Below are 22,084 nucleotides of genomic sequence, written 5' to 3' on the forward strand. Positions count from 1 at the left end.
ACGCCTCCTCCTGTCTGCCCCACCTCGACCACATCGACCGGCGCAGGCGCCGATTCCATGAGTGCCTCCCCCGGCATAATCGGCGCCTCCGCCTCCGCCGCTTCCTCAGGCGGTGCTGTGTCCTCCTTAGCACCATCACGGCATGCCCCCGGCACCACACGTGCCAGGATTTTCTGCGGCGCCAATGTCTGGGATCTACGGGGGCCGGTCCTGTGGAAAGCACCAACGTCACACAACGAAATTCAAGAACACAATGAGAGGACGAAAAAGTCATTAACTCACCTCGACGCCATTACCTGATATCATTTCGGGGGCTGGCTGCTTGACTTCGACTCCACCACGTCGGTAATTGGCCGCTTCGATCCCCTAGTGGGGTCGGTCGGAGTGGGGCAGACTTGCTCTACCAACCTTAGGGGCGCGTCCTCTCCTGCTGATCTTGGAGGCGCATCCTCTTCGGTTTGCGTTGGGGCGTGCTGCAGAATCGGGGTCAAGTTGACTTGCCCCACGTCGGCCTACTCATCCTCGGGCGCAAGCACGCCCCATGGGATGTTGGGGTCAGACTCATCCTCCTCCTCTTCCTCCTCCTCGTCGTTGTCGCTCTCCTCCAAGCCTTGCCGGCGCCTTCCACGCTGGAGCTTTGCTCGCTCCTTCTTCTGCTCCTTATTCACCTTCACCGCGGCACGATTCACCACCCTCCACGCCGCGTCCTCTGGCAGTGGTGGGTTAGAATCACGGGTGATGAGGCCGGGCTGCCAACCCCGACGGTTAGAATATGAGAACTAAGGAGGGTTGGCCAAAGAAAGAAACACGAAGGCTTACTAGTTCGATGAAACCCATGTCCGACCGCATGGCGGGATGCCCTAGGACCGGGTACACCGGGGTGAGATCCACCAATGGATCCGCCAGGCACTCCATCGCTTCCTTGATGCGCTGTGCCATTTCACCGATGCTTAAGGCCTCGCCGGCGACCATCACCGTCCCTTTGGGCATGGAATCCGGCGTCATCTTATACATCAGAAGAGCATGCGCCATCAGTAGTGCTAGCCTCCTAACATGGTATGCTCCGATGACGCCGGTCCCACGAAGACCGCAGTGCTTCAGAGTCACGATGGCCTTGAGAAGGTCGCTGAGCCTCTTCTACTCCTTCCCGATGGGCCCGCACCTCCACACGTCCGACGCCTCCTCGATCAAGCGGCCGGTGAAGATCGACAGGGGGTGGCGTTGTCATTCCTCAGGTAGAACCAGAGCTTATGCCACCCCTTGTTAGACTTCGACAATGGGATGGACACATACTCCGATGCTTGGCTGCCCCACAGACGAATGCTCACGCATCCCATCGGCACTGCCAGGTCTGGCTTCTTCTTCTTCTCCTTCTTCTGCAGCTCGACTGCAAAGATGTACTTCCATAGCTTGAATTGGGGCTCGATCCCCAGATACCCCTCGCATAGCGTGACGAAGGCCGAGATGTGCTGAATCCTATTGGGATTCAGATGCTGTAGCTCAATCCCATAGTAGTGCAGCAGCCCTCAGAGGAATCGGTGGGGAGGAGTCGTGAACCCGCGCTCATGGAGGGGGACGAAGGAGACGATGTAGCAGTCGTGCGGCGATGGCTCATCTTCGCCACCAGGTATGATCCACTCCATCGCCGCGGTCCTTGCGCAGAGAAGGCCCTTCTTAACTAGACCCTCCATGCGCGCGTGGAGAACATCGGAGCGATGCCACGGCTCCATCGAGGAAAGGGGATGGCAATGCAGAAGATCCGTCAGTGGCATAGGGCTGGAGAGTGAGAACTTCGCCGATGGTGAAGCAAAAATAGGGGAACAAAGGCCGGAACTCGAGAGCGAAAGGTAGAAAAGATTGGAGGGGCAAGGATGCGACTGCGCGTACGGAAGTTGGGGAGAAATGGCTCCGTTTATAAGGTAAGGGTGGAACGGGCGAGGGGCGAACCGTCCACCTAAATTAACATGTCCCACGCCTCGCTAGATCCGTTTCCTTCGGGGCTCGCGCCCTTATTATTTCACGCTGCATCAGTCGCATCGCTGCCTCGAGAGACGAACGCATGCCTATCCAAATCTTCCCCGTGAAGGATCCACCGGGCGATGGTTTGCCTTCAAAGGCTACGGGCCACCGAAGGTAAGTGGGATACGGAGCTGAAAACGCTCCTACAGCCCATTAACGCCTAGGAGTTCGAAGGCTGGCCCACCAGTGAGTTCATGGCCACTCCAGGGCACCCTAGAGTGAGGGGAGGTTAAGGACGGGCCCCCTAGCGGCCAATACCCGAGGTGCGCGAAGCGCCAAGGGCGTCCTGACCCTCATTTTGAGTCTTCGATGATAGAAGGTCCATGGTTTTTCCTAGAAGAAAGGCATCAAGCCCTCAGACCAGTCGAACAGATCTGAGAACTATATGAATTGGCCGCCAAGAATCTAGAGTCAGTAACCAGCTGATCTCGAACCAGGCTCCCGTGAATGGGATGTCGGGGCTCCACTCGAATAAGCCCATTAACAACTCACTGAGCATGGAGCTTCGTCCAGTGAGGAAAGCACGGCATGGCTCAACCCCTCCGTTCTAGCGAATGGACGCATGAGGGACGACGATCACAAGATGAATCGACCCCCCGAACGGACCCCTGCAATGCACGGGGGCTCGGCATCGCAAAGAGACCGAACACGTGGTCGCAGACAAATGATGAGTCACCTCCGATTGCGCCCTCAATAGACAAATCGCCAAAAGCGTTTTGCAGGAGTGTCTCACTCCTACAAAAGGTTCGGGGGCTACACCCACCGGGTGCACTCATGCGCACCCATTGTCGAATTGAAAAATCCCCCAGGCGATTCTACCCAAATCGCCCGGGGCTCGGGGGCTACTGTCGGATATGTATACCCAGGTATCCGAGCTAAAGGATTAATGAGCGTCACGTGAGCTCATCCGATGGTTAAGGATGCCACTGCGACGTCGTCTGACCCCGAGGACTAGGTTTCTGCGTCGTCCGACCCCCATGGGCCAGGCCACGCCTCATTCGACTCCGAGGATGAGGTTTCCGCCTCGTCCGACCCCCAGGGGCCGGGCCACGCCTCGACCGACTTCGAGGATGAGGTTTTCGCCTCGTTTGACCCCTAGGGGCCGGTGCCACACCTTCTCTGACTCCGGGGATGAGATTTCCGCCTCCTCTACCCCCAAGGCGTGGGCTCTGACTCGTCCGGGGATGGCTCTGCCTCATCTGACCCCCGAGGGCCAGATTCCGTCTCTCCCGGCCCCTAGGGTAGTATTTCTGCGTCGCTCATTCCCTAGGGGTCGGATTTGCTACCGGACAAAAGCGGTGGCCCCAGGGAGGGACCCAAACCGCTTCAACCACTACGGCGTGGAGGCGCACGCCTGGGAGCACATCTCGAGCACGTCCTAATGCAACTGGCGGTCCCATCAGGCCATGTTATTAGACTCATGTCGCCCATCGCGTCAACAGGCCGGCACTATGCTGCCAACTCTCTGCCTGACCACCGTCCAACGTCAGTCAACCAGCGTCAGTTGACTGGCACTGTACCACGAGCCTCCCGCATGGCCTCTGTCAGGGGACCCTTTGACCATTCCGTTCGCTCAGACAAGAATGACGCACGACGCCTGCACGTATGCTGCAGCGGCCAACAGGACCCTGGTATGATGCCACTGCCACCATGATCTATAGGGTCAGCGGGACCCACGTGAAGAGGAGGACGGCACACCTCCGGGAGCCTTATTTCTCTTTCTTTTTTTCCCTCTTCCCTTCCATTGTAACCCCTGCTTTCCCTTGGCCTATAAAAGGGAAAGCAGGGTGTCCCACTAAGGGCATCGGTTCATCACATATCGGATCACTGCATCGCGCATGGCACATCACACCACAGGAGATCAATCGACCGATAAGATCTAGCAGTAGAAGCATCGAGCAATCGAACCACAGAGACTTGGGAGCTCCTCCCTCTCTCGTCAGTTTGTAACCCCCTACTACAAACTCAGTGCTAGTAACACGACCAGCCCAATACTGGACGTAGGGACATTCGGCCCGAACCCGTATAATCCTTGTATCCTCTTAGCACACCATCCGGGTCAGACGCGCAATATACAAATTTACTCGTTGGTGTTTACTCAAAACACTGACAGTGGCAGATTAGCTTTTGTCGATTGTGTGTTGGATTACCTCAATCGGACGTGATCCTTTGGTATATATAGAGGGAGTGGCTTACATAATAGGAAACCCTTTCCAAATGAAAATTTACAAGTTCCCACGACATTGGATGAGTTCACATCGAATCTTACTTCTTATCTTACTATTACTAATTAGAGGCCCCAACAGAGGCACCACGTTAATTCTTACCGGACACACTAAGAAAAAGGATAAATCCTAGAAATTCTCATAATAATCAGAAACATCTTACCTTTGATTTGGTAGACTCTAACCATCATCATCGATAATAGCCAGTGGATCTATTGTAATTTATTAAAAAATTACCCACCACTGCCATTATGAAAAATACATAAAGTAACCCCCATATTTTCCATGTAAATTACTCGCCTATGCTATTACAAAAGATAATTTCAAAATAGCCCCCTATATATTTGTATATAAATTATCCACATCTGTCATTATGAAAATAATTCAAAATAACTACCTAAATTTGCATCTAAATTACCCACCTTAGTCATATAAAATATAATCTAAAATAACTCCTAGCATTGCATTCAAATTAATCGGCTTGGTCACTATGAATGATAATTTAAAATAGTCCTCTAATTTTGTACTGGTCCAGGAGGTAATTGGACACCTTGTCCTTCAGCCGGGACACCAGCGGCCCAACCAGCAGGCTGGCCGCTAGTTCAGCCATTGGAGCGAGCGCTCAGCAGAGTTGTCGAGAACACACAATGGTAGGGTGTGGACAATCTGAGAGGTCTCTTTGGTAACTCGTCCTCCTATGTACTTAAAGCATGAGAAACCTCCTTTCGACGATTCCCTCTCGAAAAGATCATGTACGTAACCACTCGGAATTATTGCTTCCAAATGGTTTGGTAGCACGCCGCTCTCTCGTGCTCGTCCTGTGCCTATGGTCGCGTCGACGTCAGCAATAATGGAGGGACAGGGCCTGGGCCAGGGGGACAAGGTCACATGGCCGGGAACCAGCCACCCTTGACTGACTGCTATCCACTGTCACTCCGCCAGCGATGCATGGCTAAGGGACTGTCGCTGCGGACTGAGCTGCTCCATCACCCGAACAATCACCGCAGCGAGGAAACTAGCTCAATTATTCATCAAATTCTCGCTATGTGTGGCCAATCTCTTCCTCCCCAAAACTCCTTTTCGATCGCGGTATCCTTGCTGTCCTCTTGTCCATTGTTTTTCTTTAGACAAAGTCGATTCAACCATTTTCTTGTTTTGTTTTGCCAGCACCTGTCCTGTTTGGAACGCTGAAATTCATTTCTATTTCTGTGTTTTTCCCATCCGACAATTAGCTATCACGTTAAAGGTACGAGCTGCTGGGTTCTAATAAATCGATGACACCGGGATCCAACGATTCATCACATAAGTCACCCTGGTGGGAATGAAAACAGATCAGAGCGGAGCTCATAACGTCTATCTCACTTTCTAATCCTCTTTTCTTGGTCGGATGAGAATTGGAGCGAATAATATACGCATATTGTTGATGCTGATTCGAGCCACACCCAAGCAAGGGTTAGCACACCCAAGGCCATTCACAACCTAGCACGCAGTGTGAACGCACTAGAATAGCAAGGCTGATCGGCAAGTCAGAACACCTTTCGGGAACACGTCGATGTTGATCTATGGTCGACAAGACCATCTAGAACACCAATGAATCTCGTTGAGAGACACGCTGAATAGCAGGGGTTGAAAAATCTCAAGGTAGAAAAATAGGGTAGCTGTCAGATATCTATACCTGGGTATCCGAGCCAAAGGATTAATGAACGTCACGACGGCTCATCTGATGGTTAAGGACGCAACTGCGACCTCGTCCGACCCCGAGGACTAGGTTTCCTCCTCGTCCGACCCCCGGGGGGCATGCCACGCCTCGTCCATTGTAATTTATTAAAAAATTACCCACCATTGCCATTATGAAAAATACATAAAGTAACCACCTTATTTTGCATGTAAATTACCCACCGCTGTCATGACAAAAGATAATTTCAAAATAGCCCCCTATATATTTGTATATAAATTACCCACATCCATCATTATGAAAATAATTCAAAATAACTCCCTAAATTTGCATCTAAATTACCCACCTTGGTCATATAAAACATAATCTAAAAGAGCCCCTAGCATTGCATTCAAATTAACCCACTTGGTCACTATGAATGATAATTTAAAATAGTCCTCTAATTTTGTATCTAGATTACCCACGTCTACCATGAAAGATAATTTCCAATACCTCCTAATGATTTTATAAATTATCCACCTTTATTATTATGAAAGATAATGTAAAGTAATATTCTAAGTTTGCATTTAACATATTCATATATGTCGTTGTGAAAGATAATATAAGGTATTACCTTTATATTTGTATGTACCATAGCCATTATAAAAATAAACAAAAAAGTATCTAAAATCTACACATGAAAAAATAAATATTTCATAAAGTACGCTAGAATCATGAAGTACGATACATATATTATTACAAAAAAATTAATCAATATCCATAAGTACGATATATATATATATTTCTAAAGACTTCTATAATCATGAAATAAAATAACTATAATGCTATATTCCATCACGTATATTAGATAAACATGTATAATAAATATTTATTTTAACAACCTACAAAACGTAAAAACGTTCACTTAACAAACCACATAGTAATAACACTTTATGTTAATACTCCATGATAATAAATTTTAAAAGTTATTATTTTAAATAAGTTTATACGCCTTTACTAAAACAATATGCCATACCAATATTATTAATTTAATTTTATGCACTCTATGATATATAAATAATAGTTAATTTTATGCACTCTATGATATATAAATAATAGTTCACATATATTCCTGTGATATAACACATTCAACATGTTTAGTGTCGGATGCAATCCGAGTTTCAACTTATGTGGAAAACAATACTACTAGGACCTAGACTCTTTTTAACAAAAACAATTTTTGAATAAAATATAAAGAATACTAGAAATTCTACTTAACATGTGCAAAAATTGCAACAACTTGATTAAAATTTAAAAGATAAACTATAAATTTACGAAGTCGAAAAAGGATTGTATCAAGAGTTTATATATCTTAAGACTAGATTTCAACTAAATAGATACGCGTATCACACTAAAAATAGATAAATACTAGAAATTCTAACAAAAGGTCACCACTGGATCCTGCATGTTAACCCTCTCAAGACTTGACAGAAAAATAAAAGATAGACCTTAGAAATTTTCATAAAAATTAGAAACATTTTACCATCAATTAGGTATAACCTAATCACCATTGATAATAATAATAGCTATTAGATCTATTTTATTTTCTAAATAATTATCTACTTTTTCTATTGTGTAAAACAATATAAACTAACTTATGACTCTAATTTATATTACATGCATATGTCATTAAGAAACATGATCTAAAGTAGACCTAGATTTGCATTTAATTGCCGACGTCCTCTTATTATGATCGATTACATAACTCAATTTTCATCTCATTATTAGAAAAATTAATTACCCCCTCAAACCTACATCTAAATTATCAACATCTCCTATTACGAAAAATTTCTTTAGATAACAAGAGCATATATATGTTTCTAAATTACCCCACCTGTATCAGTATTAATATAGTAAGTTTTAATTAAAGTAAATATACTCGTTGTGCCAACATATATGAGCAATAAAATACATATGTTTTGTTTCATCACATAAAAACTATTTTCTTAACAACTCAATATTAATGATGCTAACAAATTATTTAAAACCATATTAGTAACCATAACATATAATCTATATAGATTGTTACTTTAGATATATTTATGTATTTTACCTAAAATGTTTGATATGTCTATATTGATAGTACAACCATAACTACAAATATATTTTCTTCATAGAAAAATTCAACCATCTTGAACAGTGTGGGAGACCACTGATGGCTATATTTTTTTGGCCCTTTAAAAATACTTTAGAGTAAAAAGTCAAGCACTATATAAGGTTTAAGTATTAAAATTCTCTTGAGGTTAGCACTAAATCTCACTTCAAACTCTATGACTTATGGTGCATGTTTCAAATAATGGCTTATATGCTATTGAAGTATTTAAGAATATACTCTATGACCTTAAATCCTTAATTTAACAAAGTGCAAAAAGAACTGTTAACGAAAGATACAATAAGAACAAAAGTTTCAACTTAACTTGAAGAGAGAGAAAAATCCATAGCAGTCGATAAGAATAAAATTTGAAAAAAAACAAAATTTAGATTCATGACTTCAGAAGACACATGATGCAACAAGAGCCACCATGATTAATGGTAACATTTCAAAGTAATTGCATATTTTAAATATATAGAGGCGTCATGCAAAGAAAAGGTTATGAATATGGATAGATAAGTATATAGACTAGTTCCTTGAAAAAACAGTAATTAATAAGTTTATGATAACTATATGTAGACTACAGAGTGTCTTATGTTAGAAAAAAGAAAAAACATATGATCTAATATATATTAGTATCCCTCCATTTCAAATTATAAGACGTTTGAGTTTTCTAAATACATAGTTTGCTATACACTTAGATGTATTGTCTAGATACATAGTGAAAACAGTATATCTAAAAACGTCAAACCTCTTATAACTTGGAATGAAAGGTTTATTAATCAGTACCTAATACTTATATCTCCTAATATTCTAGCCCGTGCGAGGGCATGGGTTGATGGACTATTTTGATTCAAATTGAGCTCGGATCAGGAAACCCGGCTTAGCCAGTTTGTGTGGTGTGGGGCAAAAAAAAAAAAAAAAAAACTATGCGAGACCGTAATTTCTCCATCCAAACTTCAAATTGGTTGACTATATATATTTCCCATCATCCCAACTAGGAATGCCATGGTAAAGCCCATTCTTCGCACCGCGGCGAGATGTCCGCTTCTCGGCATCGGCGATGACGTCGAGGATGCCAGGCAGCCAACTGATGAGGATCTTGTGGTGCTTTTTCGTGCCCTCCATCACATTGTACTGGTCCAGGAGAGAGTTGCACACCTTCGCCTTCACGAGGGACACCAGTGGGGCGACCATCAGGCTGGCCTGACCACTAGTTCAGTCATTGGAGCGAGCACTCAGCAGAGCTCGATCTGGATCGAGAACGCACACTCAGAGGAATAGGAGCGCGCAGGCCACAGGCATAGGGGATGGGAACATTACACAATGGCGTGGGGGAGTGGAGAAGATAGAAGAGAATGGTCCGAGCAAAGCGATTTGGTGGAAAACAGAGTAGGGCTGGACATCCACTTACTAGCTTTGCCCGTCAGCACAGCAGGCAGCTTTGTTTGCTTTAATCAAATCAAAGAAAAAGCAATGCATCTATTCCTTCATGTCCACGGTAAGAACATTTATCGCTAAGGGCTTGTTCGTTTAGGACTGGTTCTGGGTAGGAATCAATCCTGGTGAGCACTTTCTATATAAATTACACGAGCAATCCTGGCTGAAATGATTCCAGGGCACGAATCCATGTCAACCGAACGCAGCCTAATGGATCTCAGTTGCAGAAATGGAATAAATCCACTCTCTAGTGGCAATGGAATAAAGTGCAGTTGCACAACGAAGGCACCTAATGAGAAAATTGAAACCGGAATAAATCTTAACAATTTGTTTTGGAACTGTATAACGTTCATCATCTCACTCTGACTCTGACAGTGAGTAAAAACGGAGCATCTATCTATTCCTTCTTTCCTTCCTTCATGTACACATTAAAGAATCACCAACGAACTGTCTATGTATAGTGCTACACAGACAGTTCGCTGGTTGGTGCTGCTGCTGGTGCTGGTTTGGGCTGGCTGGTGCTGATTTTCTATGAGAGGAAAACACTGTTGACTGGTTGAATAAGCCTGGCTGAAACCAACAAACGAACATGGTGAGTGAGCATGCTGTAAGTACTGTATATTCTTCCATAATTGCTTTAAACACACAAGAGAGAAAAAATAAAACCTAATCAAGCAGCTAATATATCACTAAATTTGCAATTTTTGAGAGGTAACTCGAGATCCCCTTCCTTCTCAGGTTATAGTAAATGTCCCAATGTAGAAGAAATGGGTCTGTTATATATACCTAGTCATTAGCAGAGGCAGCTCTATAAAAATCCTTTTCTAGAAGCAGCAGATAATACTAGCTGCCTCTCAAAATAGACATTTTCAGGCGTACCAGCCACCTCTCAAAGAGGATTTGTATAGACAATGGTCTCGGGGCCGACGATGTGCCCTGTAGAGGTGGCTCCTGATTTTTTTGAAACAAATAGAGGTGGCTCCTGATTAAGTCACATCTATCCTAGTACCCTAAAAAAATTGGTGTCTCTACAAATTATTTTTGTAGTAGTGAATGATCTGTTACATCCACTAGTATAGAAATGATTTCTAAAGGTGTCTTATCTTATCCTATCTTAGCCATGGTTGGAATCGCCCTAAAATGGTTGCAATCCTTTATTTTTAGGGGCATGCAGGTAACAACTGGTTCCACAAATTGAATTTCTAGAGGTGGATGGTAATCTGACATGGCTGCAAAAATAGATGCAAAAACAAATAATCATAATATTTTCAAATGAAGTTAGATGAAGACGAACTTTACATCAAAGTTATAGAGCTCATAGAGATCTAAGCTTTGCAATTGATGAACTTTTTTCATACGAAATAGTTTAGGGTCCGAAATATATGTTTTAAAGATTTTAGACTAATTTAAATTTTTGAAAATTTTAAAACAACCACGGATGGAGATCCGCTCTATACCAAAATATATAGTGCTCAATGAGATCTAAAGCTCAATAGTTCAAAGTATTTTCATTTGAAATTGTTTAGATAAAGCCTTGTAGTTCGAACTATTTTGCATTTGAAATGGATATAAGTGATAGTTTGGTTGTAATGAAAAGTACCGGTACGGGAGCGGAGATGGCCACCACCCCTCTCCCCCACTGAGCTCCACCACCTAGCCCGCCGGCAGCGGCCAATCCCCCCCCCCCACCCTGCCCCCCCCCCCACCGAGTCTACGAAGGTAAGGGACTCATGCTCTCGCCACACGTGCCACTCCTTCTACCCCGATAGAACCCCTGGTCGCCCCAAGGCCATGCCGTGGACGGAAATCTTTGACTACTCAATCTGACTTGGACTACGAATCCATCTCCTCTCCCACGTCGCCACCCTCCGACCTCGACGCCATCGGCCGGGGCTCTCTGACACGGGTGGCCATCCTAGATGGGGCGGGTCCCAGCACTTAGCCAGCCACCTTAGGCTAGGGAACTGGGTCGACGACTGCTCCCTCGTTAGTGCCGAGCGCGTCCCCGCCCACCTCAGGCTCGGCCATCGAGTGCCTCCACGATGACGTCTCAGCATCTCAGCCCTTGACGCGGAGGGTTGGAGGGAGGTGCTGCCATAGAACCCAGAGGATCAGAGGAACACCACCATGCACACCCCAAGGCCGATGCGATGGTGCCGCATCCCGGACGCGCTGCACGACAGGTGCCTAAACTGTCTCTCCTACACTCATAGGCTCACCACCTACTGCATGCCTCTGTGGTGCCTGCGATGTCATGCATTCTAGCACCTCGCCAGAGACCGCAAGTGGCCCAGGTCACCGGAGAACTCCAGGAACGACGTCGGTGCTGTAAGGAAAATGGACCCTTGGCCCATTTACTTTGGATTTTGGTGTTTGATGACCAACACAACCAAATTGGACTAATGAATTTGCAAGTGATTGTTTTGTAAGTTCAATAGGATGCAAGACGTGATTTGGACGATGGCGACGTGATGATCCGATGATCAACACCATAAGCAAGACCTTAGAAGCACAAGAGAAGACCCAAGATATCAAGCAAAGTCCAAGCACGAAGATAGGAACCAAGCCGCATGCAAAGATCGCGGAGAAACGAGCTCACAGAAGTGACCAGACGCTAGATCGGACGCTGGACGAAAGTGACTGAATGCTCCGATCAAGAGGCTTGGCAATAGGCGTGACCGGACATTGGCGGCAGATCGACCGGACGCAGGACAACAGAGTCCGGTCGAGTACAGGAGGTTCTAGAGCGGCGAAAATATGACCGGACGCGTCCGGTGGCATGTGACCGAACGCTGGTAGCCTCCGATCAGTGGATCACAGCTCCAACGGTCGGGACGACTGGACGTGTCCGGTTAGGACGTGATCAGCGTCTGATCAGTAGCAGAAAAGCGGGATTTCGTCCCAACGGCTACTTTCTCAGTGGGGCTTATAAATACAACCCCAACCGGTCAAATAAGTGGGGTGGAGATGAGGAAACATACCAAGGGTGTTGATACACCATTTTAGTGATCTCCACTTGCATAGTACTTAGTGATTCATTAGGTGATTAGCGTAGGTGCTTTGCGAAGTGCTTAGGTTGATTAGACCATCGCTTATGCGCTTGCTCTAGGTTTGGGCCTAGTGTTTAGTGAGGTTTGCATACCTCTTACCACTCGGTGGTTGCGCGCACCATTGTTGTACATTGGAGGGGCTTGTAGTCTTGCGAGATCACACCAACCGCGTTTGTGGTGTGGCCACCACCGTGTACCAGAGGGAACAAGGCCCACGGCGTTTCGGCCAGAAGCTTGATAGTGAAGACGGCGGGGAGCATCCGGGAGAGGCTTGCCGGAAGGCATGTCGGAGACTCACTTGCGTGTGGGGAAGGCTCGAGGCTATCCATGGAGTTACCCGACCGGGAGCTTGGCCCTTGCGAGGGGCTCCAACGAGGACTAGGGGGAAGCTTGCGCGCTTCTCGATACCTCGGTAAAAATACCAGAGTCGTCGATGAGAGTTTGCATATCTCTACCTTGCTCTTTAGCTTCCGCATTTACATTGTTTGTATTACTACTTTTACGGTAGAGATAGCAACACACTAGCAAAATAGTAGTTGCACATTTAGATAGCTTATCTTTTGCATAGGTTTTGCTAAGGTTAGAAAAAGAGGCCATAGTTTAGAGTTAGAATTTTAAGTTGCCTAATTCACCCCCCTCTCTTAGGCGTCACGGTCCCCTTCAGGTGCTCTTCTGGTCAGCTACGCTTCGTTAGGGAGCGGCGGCTGAACAACCCTAGAACGCTGGAGGGCTCGTAGGCTGGCCGACCAACCCCTCCCAGCAGCCCGCCGTGAGCCGACAAGAACGACCCTATCATCTGCGACCATGAGCCGTTGCCGCCCGGACATCCGATGGATAGACATGTGGAGAGCGCGTGCATCATCCAACGCACCACCACCATTGATGACGCCGAAGATGGACTGCGACACACTATCACGGCATTGGCAGTGGACGCAACTATTGTGGTCACTGCAGTGCATCAATGGCGTCTAGGAGGGCGCATTCATGGTGGTCCCGTTCTTCTCGGAGAACTTCATCGTGCTATGCCAATCCTGTGATCCACGACACTCTCCTCATAGCTTCCATGGTGCTGGTGGCCGGCACAACGCTGGTGCTACACCCCTGGACGTGTTTGGCGCACGCCGAAGCCGCATCCATGCAATTCAAGGCGTCGCTCGAGCTCGAGGGCATCCCGCCGCACGCTTGGGGGAAAGACACCATAGCCAAGATCCTGGCTCCAAGCTGTTGGGTGCACCAAGTCAACCTGATGTCGGCATCCAAGGCGGAGATCCATCCCCAAGGTCGTCTGGCTACACATCACCGAGAATGAGATAGCCATCACCGACGAATATGCCACGGTTCTCTTCGGCAACTACAGCCATTCATCTGTCGCAAGGACGTGCTCGTGTACCGTGTCATCATCCACATTCGTAAATAGGGCCTTAACAAGGTTATAGAACTAAAATTTGACTTTAGGAGTTGGTAGACCTAAGTAGCACATGGCCATAAATTAAAGGACAACCAATGTATTTGTCATTTTAACTCTTTAGTTTCTCAGTCCTAGAAAGCATATAATTTTAGATTTTACGCAGCCTAGACTTTCTTTGGTATAATTAAGTTTATAAAAAATTGCATAAATATTTATGTCACCAAATACATTTACTAAAAAATATATTTTATAATTAATATAATTATTTTGTATCATAAATGTTAGGTATTTTTGGTATAGATTTGGTCAAACTTTACATTGTTGGACTACTATAAAAGTGAGAATTACATTTTTTGGAGACAAAGGGAATAATTTATTGACTTTGGGTAGAACTCTAGGGTGTTTAATATAATATTAACATAACCTTAAATCACTACTTGAAACACCATTATTCCTCTGTACCATGTTATTTTTTTGACGGGCACAAAAGTACTCATAGAAAAATTCGATTAATCCTGTCGGTTCCCTTGGCACATAGAAAAATTTGGTTTAACCTGTCGGTTTTTATGGAGCACACAGAAAAATTTGGCTCACAGGGTAAATAAATTAATATCCTTGTGTGCTTTATATTTTTTTTATGTCGGATCACACACAGGTTAATTGGCTTGTTCTTTTGGTGCCGCGAAATCCAGTAGTTGCCCGCGTGTTTTGGAACGGAAAAAATTTATTCCCGCGTGTGGCACGAGTTTTGGTGCCTCACTTTCGAAAGGAAATAATAAAAATTAAAAAATACCACCTTATCCTCCCGACCTCCCCCTTCTCCCACGTGCAGTTCCTGCCACACCCGTCGCACACGCCTCTGTTCCCTCGCAGGAAAAAACGTCGCCACCCCCTTCTCGATAGCCGCCGCCTTCTCAGTCACCGCCCCACGCTCTCAGCTGCCGCCGCCGTCCCACGCTCTCAACTGCTGCCGCCGCCAGATGGAGTTGGAGACCCCATGCCGCCGGCTTCTCTGAGCTTCGCCCGACGTCTTCTACGGCCGGTAGATGCGGGGCGCCGCCCACCACCCCTTGCAGGTCGTCGCCCACCTCCCCCTCCTGATCTCCCCATAGCTGGTACCATCTCCATGCCGTCTGTAAGCAGCCGGCATCCGGTGTCTCTTCTGTTGAGCCCGAGCCCTCCCTCTCCCCTGAAGATCCATCTTGCTGGGGAGGACGAGATTCACAGTTGAGACAACCTCAATCCAAGCTGTGAAGGCATTTTCTAGATCTGCCAGGTAGTAGATCTTTTTTTTGGTTTCATTCATAGAACACATGATTAATATAGGGAGTAAATAAGTGGTTGTTGGAGGAAAGGGATAGCAATGGTTCTAGAAGCACAGAGAGAGCAGTGGTGCCATCTCGGGGTTTGTTTCATTGATAGATTAGAGGGTTTGTTTCATTTATACAGTGGGCTGGTTTTATGTCTGTTGCTTTGCTTTAGTTTGACATAATATATGTTTCTGTTCTGTGGATGTATGTTGAGCGGCAAATTGAAGGCATCTTGTGACATTTGTTGATTACACACTGCTGTTATCTTGTGATTGGTATCGGTTACCACTAGTTAATTTGATTGGCATGCTTTTATTACACATTGCTGCTATCTTCTGATTGACACCAGTGTACATTTGTTGATTTGGTTGGTATACACATGTCTTCTGTTATGGAATGATAGATATGCCACATTCCTAGATATGTTGTATGCCGGTGTGTGGTCGCAAGGTGGCCCTTGAACCACTTGGTGATATGTGAGTACACAATCATCTCTACATTTTGTCTCCCAACTTTTCAACCCTTTTACTAACCGTTGTTTACATGTCTTGCATCTTGTACGGGTGAAAAGGCAATTTACTTATGTTGATTATCGTGAGTCTGGTTATAAGTACACTACTCAACTTGGGGTTATTATTAAGAGAGAATACCCTGGCCTAGTTAATGAAAAGGATCAAAATGGTGTAGTTCTTAACACCCGCCCAACACTGGAGTGGGCTGATTATTTCCTAACAGTAAAGGATAGATCGGGACAGACTGCTGGAGATCGTGTACTTTCTGAATTTTGGGTAAGTAACATGAATTTTGTATAAGTTGACACACCTGTACCCTAACTACTATGGTTACTATATGTGTAATGACTTCCTTCGCATGATGAAATGACTTTCTTCGCATTCCTACTTGTTCTTTTGCATGTAGCGTTTGTTTCAAGTCAAAAGGGAGGATCAGCAAGAAGCAGACCGTGTTTTGGAAAATTATGTTAGGAAAAGAGTCAAGGACATGATGAAGTCTGGCATGAAAAATGTGGATGACACTGGCCGACCTGGTGCAATCAGCAGCCGCAAAGCACAAAACATTGTGGTATGTATCTGACAAGCTGCTACATGTAGATTCTGACATAATGCTTCATGTTTAGTCTTGTTTGTTTTTTAGACATTAGAGTGGTCTATCTAGCAGAAAATGCAGCCATTATTGGAGTGCTCGTCTTAAAATAGAATTTTGGTCTGTTGTATACTTGGCTTGATTTTTTAGACTAAATTGTTGTGTTTAAAATCTTCGGTTTGTAGCACCTTGCCAACTAGTCCTGAACATGGCTGATTTCTTGAACAATACTATTTGACCTATGTATAGACCAAGTGCTGAAACATGGCTGATTTCATTGTTCTTGAAAATTGACTGAATAATGTCTTTTCCTTTCTAGGATGAGTATACAGCAAAGTCCCAGGCTGCTCATCCAGAAGGGCTGGAACAACAAGAGTTGGATGGCTACTACACAGAAGGAGAGGACACGGAGGAGGACACGAAGGAGGACATGAATGAAGAGGACATGTATGAAGTGGACGAAGAGGACAGGGATGAAGAGGACATCAACGACAACAATGACTTCTGTGATTTGGGATATATATGGTAAGGTTGCTATTGGCACAAATAGCACATGGGTTGTCAAAGTGACTTTTGTCCATTGATGAACAACATAAGCTGGTGGTTGTCTTTTGTCTTTTGAACATGTATGGCCGTGCACGGTTAACTTAGTAGTAGTTGAATGTTAGATGGACTTGGCTAAAACTAGGATGTGGTGGTAGGTGACATGGCTGTACATGTATAAATTAGGAGCAGCAAATGCTGGTGGTAGTAGTAGAATTTTAAATGTAATTTGTGAGGGCAGAACCTTTGGTATGTTGGCTCGTGTTGAATGCTTTGTAAGCACTTATGGAACTTCTAATATATATGCTTTAATATTGTGATATGCATATAACGTGTTGTTTGGTGAACCAGGAACATATGTAATTGTGATATTTTTGTGTCTCCTAATTTCTCTGGTGGTAATTTGAGAAAAAAATATGATTTCCTTGACGGGAAACCATCAGGAAAATTAGGTTGAAGAAATATGTTTACTTCCTTGAGGGTTGACTGACAGAAAAAATTACTATAGCCCACAAAGAAATTAGCAATATCCCTGACGGTGAGCCTACAGGGAAATCAGTTAACCTGACGGTTCCTGGCGCCGCACTAAACCTCCGGACGTTACAATATTTTTGTCAGACATCCATAAAAAAATTACCGTCAGAAAAATATTTTTCTCGGTAAGCTCACAGGCAAATTTGATTTCCCGTCAGCCTATCCTTCCTTGACGGTATATGCCTGTCGGGCTCCCAACATAATTAATTTTTTTGACTGTTTTCCCTGTTTTCTTGACGGTTTTTTGGCACACGGGAATAAATGTAGTTTCCAGTAGTGAATATATATGCAGCCTCCCTTTCGTACGTGATACCATTTCGAAAATGTCAAGTCACAGGGACTGCCCAGCGCGCACTAAATACAATGACAAAACTGCAAAAGCACTTGAACCACCCAGTACTAATAATGCCCTCACCCTCGTTTAATTTGGAAGTTTTGTTGCACGTACTGCTGGGAGTCTATTTAATTATCATGTAGACGTGGGGTCAGAATGGACTAAAGTGTGTCCCGTTTCGTGGTCACTTGGGGTTAGAGAAATACTTGAAACTTTATTTGAAAGTTTAACTGCTCCTACTCCCAACAGAATTCCGTGTAGAAACGATGTTTGCAGGAAAAATGATATGCAACCCCACTAGTACAGAAACCATTTCTAAAATTGTCTTATCTTATTTTCTCTTCGCCATGGTTTGACAAAAACTATCCTTAAAAATGGTTTTACAGCAACTCCGTTAGATTCAGAAAACCAATCCCCTTTTCCTAAAAACTCTCCTATAGAGGAATCAGGTAAAAAAGACTTCTCCAACAGATCTTATTTTTCAATTCTTTTTTCTATATTTTTTCTTAATTTCTCGAAACCTCCCATTAATCCCTCAAATGGAGGAGAGCAAGCAACATTTTTTCTCAATCTCCTGTGCTCCCCCTTCTGTCACATTGACATCTCAGGCCCCATCGGACCACGCTATCTCCTCGCTTTGCGCCAGGCTTTCCTCCACCATGTTGCGCTCCGTCACCACCCTGACATTGCTCCGGGCAGCGAGCCCAACCGCGCTAGCCGACCCGCGCCGTTACTACGGGCCAGTGAGCCCTGCGCCTCGTCAGTCGCCGCGCCCCACATGCCGTTGCCGTGGTTCTAGGCTGCCGCGCCCCATGCACCGGCTACCGCCCCGTGATGCTGCTTTGATCCAGCGAGCCCCGCGCTGGTCGCTGCTCCAGGCAGCCCAACGCCACCCGATGCCATGAGCTCCAGCCTCCAGGCTAGTCACGCCGCCTCAGGCTAGCCGTGTTGCTCCCAGCTGCCGTGGACAGGCAAGCGATAGGGGAGGAAGAAGAGAAGTCCCATTGACATGCGGGGCCAACCTGTTAGGAGAATAAAGGTGATGAAATTTTCCTCAATCTGCTAGAGCACTGTTCCCCTATACTCCAAAAGTTTGTTTTCTCAATCCTCTTTAGCTATATATAGGGGACTGGATATCCTCAATCTGGTGATGTTTTTAGTCCTCTATTTTTAGGAGCATGTAACAACCTGGTCTAAATTGAATTTCTAGAGGCGGTTGGTAATGTGATCTGTCTCCAAAAATAGATGTAAAACGGTTAATCATACTCACTACTACACAAACTTTAATGGAGGCGGGCGTTTTTGATTTTCCGCGGCGGGCAAAGCCGTCCGCCGCGGCCTAGAGGCCACGGTAAATCGTGGCTTAACCGCGGCGGGCGGCTTTGCCCGCCGCGGTTAACCGATTTACCGCGGCGGGCGGTGTAACGTGCCCGCCGCGGTAAATATACTTTTACCACGGCGGTCACGTTGAATCGCCCGCCGCGGTAAATTATTTTACCGCGGCGGACACGTTACACCGCCCGCCGCGGTTATGTTCGTTAGCCGTGGCGGGCATTATTATTTGCCCGCCTCGGTAAATTATTTCCTGAATTAAAAAAAATACAGCAGGCATATAATTAAATTCAAATTCAAATTCAAATTCAAATCACATCCAGATTTCACAGATTAAACTTAAAAAGTATGCAGGCATTACACATGAGATAATATACATATATATACATTCACTTAGTCGTTCTTGTCATCGTTAATTCATTACATTTACATATTAAAGTCGTTATACATGCCCTAAGGAGTAATCTTGCGGACGCATCATCGTGGGCCATTTCCTCAGCCTCTCGTACTCCAGTAAAATCGCTAGCTGGCTGTTCTCATTGAAGAACGTGCTCCCTTCAAGCACGCATTTGTCTAAGACAAACTTACATATGTCCGCCTTTGTCTGCTTGAAGGAGTGTTGGGTGCTCTGCACGTCTCTCCACCAGTTCAATCCATTCTTGAGCACCCTCCAACTGCTGCTGTACTGCTTGCACTCCCTCAGGTACTCACAGACGTAGAAGCCACAGGTTTGTGATCCTACCGGTTGTTTGGCACACTGCATGATCGATACACAAGCATTAGAATACAGGCATTAGAACGCTTATGAACAGAAATCACAATTAAACCTTTCAAATACTTACCGGAAAGTTGCGTCTGATTTTGATGCGGTTCTTATGCTTAGCCTTAAAATTCTCTGTTCTTCGATCATAGCATTCAGGATCCTTCACGTACTCCTTATAAGCGCTATACGAAATGTACTAGTATTAGGCAGGGCATTAGAACGCATATGAGAAGACAGTTCAGTCACTTACACTCTGAGGCAATCTTCAAAGGCCTTGTACCCTTTTAAGTTTGGCATTCTCAACGAATCAAATACGCATGCCCTGCCATCCTGAGGGTAGATGATAAATGCAACCCAGTGACCCTCGAGGCCTTGGCTGCGCCATTGAAACAAAATACAGGTTACGATGAGAAATAATAATACTAGCTAGCTACCCACTTATCTCTACAGGCATGTCTTCGACTTACCCAAAGTGGTAGGCAGCTACGATACACCCATTTCTCCTGATCTTCTTCATTGCTCCTAGTATGTACCTTGAAATGTTCAACTTCTCATTGTCCATCAGTTTCTTCCTGTGCGCCTCTCTCTGTCGCTTGGTCAAGTCTTTCATGGTTGGATGATTGTCATCTAGGTGGTAACCAATGATGACTCTTTGAGCAATATGCATTGGAGATAGATAGATAACATCAAGTTTTAGTTCCTTGGATATATAGGCCATCAACCTGCAAGGACAAGCCATCGTGGCATATATAAGTAGTCTTGACCGATTCAAAGGCAGGTGATATGTGAAACTCGCAATTCATCACTTACATAGAGAACAAGGTGACTTGGGCGATGTCAAGGTCTTGTTCCCGTAGTAGTCTGTACATGTCGTGGAAGTCCACGGGGAGTTCTACATCGTTGCCGGGCAAGTGGAAGTACTCTGCCACAACCTTGACTAGAAAACCATGTAGGCCAGCTTTTGCCGCTTCCATGTACCAGAGATGAAACCTCCTTGTCTCCCACCTTTCCTCGTCGACGAGCTGGGCCTTGGTTATCATGAACTTCCCATGCTCGTAATGGCCGGGGCAGTCATCCGATTCAGGAAATAGATGGAAAGGTGATCTCGGCCTGGGATAGAAATGTTAGTACCATATTATGGCAAAGAAAAGTTATTAGCAAATTATGCTCGCCGCTACCATACCTTTCGAACTCAAGTGAGTATGTGAGATGCCCTTGGTCGCCTTTAGTCTTCGCCGGCGGTGGAGGACAGTGGCTTGTGCTCGCAATGGCAGCAGGCGGTGTCTTTGCCCCCGGTTCCTCCGTGCCTCCCGGTCCTTTGCTTGTGCCTCTTAGACGTACTATCGGAGGTGGAGGTGGACTTGTTGTTGGAGGAGGAGAACAAGGGTGAGGGCTTGTGCCTCGGGGTGACTTCCTTCCCTTGTCATCCCCGCCATTGCCTTCGTCATCGCCGTCGCCGTGATCCGGATCATCGGGGGGACAAGATCCGGCAACGGATGGTTGTGATGCTGGTGTCGCCATCGGCGTAGAAGTCGGCGTCGAGAGAATGATCTCTATGTCGTCCTTGTTCCACAGGACTTCGGAACCAATGGCAGCTCCAAGGATCGTTACCCCTTGTGCAGTTGGATATTCCATTTCAAATTCTTCGTATTGGGTCGCATACCATGTAAGTATCACAGCAGCATAGTTGGCAGGGATCTGGTCTTGGTTGAAATCTTTGATATCTTCTTTGGGGTGCATGTAACCCTCACCCACAGGTCAACTTTTTCGCCCTGCCGAACGGGATGTTGAGGTGGACGCGCATGGGTTGCCGGATGTCGTCGACGGGGTGCCTTGGGCGATCCTCAATCATCGGCAGTGGCTGCCCTTGTGTCTGCCCTTGTGGAACTTGAGGCACGGCCACGCCAGCCTGGCGAAGCATCTGTGACCTCATCGACACCATATCTGGGTCATTGCTCGTGAAGGCTTCTTTTATGGACCGACTGATCATTTCGGCCACGCCTTGATCATAGCCCTTCTGAAAGATGCCCTCCTTGTACCTCTGCCTTGACCGGTATGTGGCAGCGTCGGATTGCCATGACTCCACTGAGTTCCAGCTCATCTTCGACGACATGCCACGGACGCGGCCACGGTGCTCGGGGGTTCCCAGCGCCAGGGTCAGCAAGTCCTGGCCCCTGCGAACCTCGAAGCTGTCCTTGGATTTAGCGGCCTCGATGAGA

The 22,084-nt window shown here is 45.8% G+C and overlaps 1 protein-coding gene and 1 long non-coding RNA gene across 2 annotated transcripts; one reads left to right on the top strand and one right to left on the bottom strand.

The window, feature by feature from the left end:
• Positions 1–13,501: 13,501 nt before the first annotated feature.
• Positions 13,502–17,058, top strand: LOC136480774 (uncharacterized). The gene is made up of 4 exons (XM_066478231.1): positions 13,502–13,820; positions 15,946–16,046; positions 16,177–16,338; positions 16,679–17,058. The coding sequence occupies exons 1-4, from the start codon at positions 13,502–13,504 to the stop codon at positions 16,886–16,888; spliced, it is 792 nt and encodes a 263-aa protein (XP_066334328.1). The 3' UTR covers positions 16,889–17,058.
• A 3,377-nt stretch (positions 17,059–20,435) lies between these two features.
• Positions 20,436–21,182, bottom strand: LOC136482824 (uncharacterized). The gene is made up of 3 exons (XR_010765211.1): positions 21,049–21,182; positions 20,676–20,975; positions 20,436–20,587 (listed from the first exon to the last, which is right to left on the bottom strand). It is a non-coding gene; the product is annotated as an uncharacterized lncRNA (long non-coding RNA).
• Positions 21,183–22,084: the final 902 nt, after the last annotated feature.

Source organism: Miscanthus floridulus, chromosome 9 (assembly GCF_019320115.1).
Source record: "Miscanthus floridulus cultivar M001 chromosome 9, ASM1932011v1, whole genome shotgun sequence".
Lineage (NCBI taxonomy): Eukaryota > Viridiplantae > Streptophyta > Magnoliopsida > Poales > Poaceae > Miscanthus > Miscanthus floridulus.

Coding starts and splice junctions, on each gene's coding strand:
- LOC136480774 (XM_066478231.1), top strand. CDS start 13,502: ATGGCGTCTAGGAGGGCGCATTCATGGTGGTCCCGTTCTTCTCGGAGA. Junction 13,821..15,945: donor GGCGGAGATCCATCCCCAAG/GTCGTCTGGCTA, acceptor AAAATGGTGTAG/TTCTTAACACCCGCCCAACA. Junction 16,047..16,176: donor GTGTACTTTCTGAATTTTGG/GTAAGTAACATG, acceptor TTTTGCATGTAG/CGTTTGTTTCAAGTCAAAAG.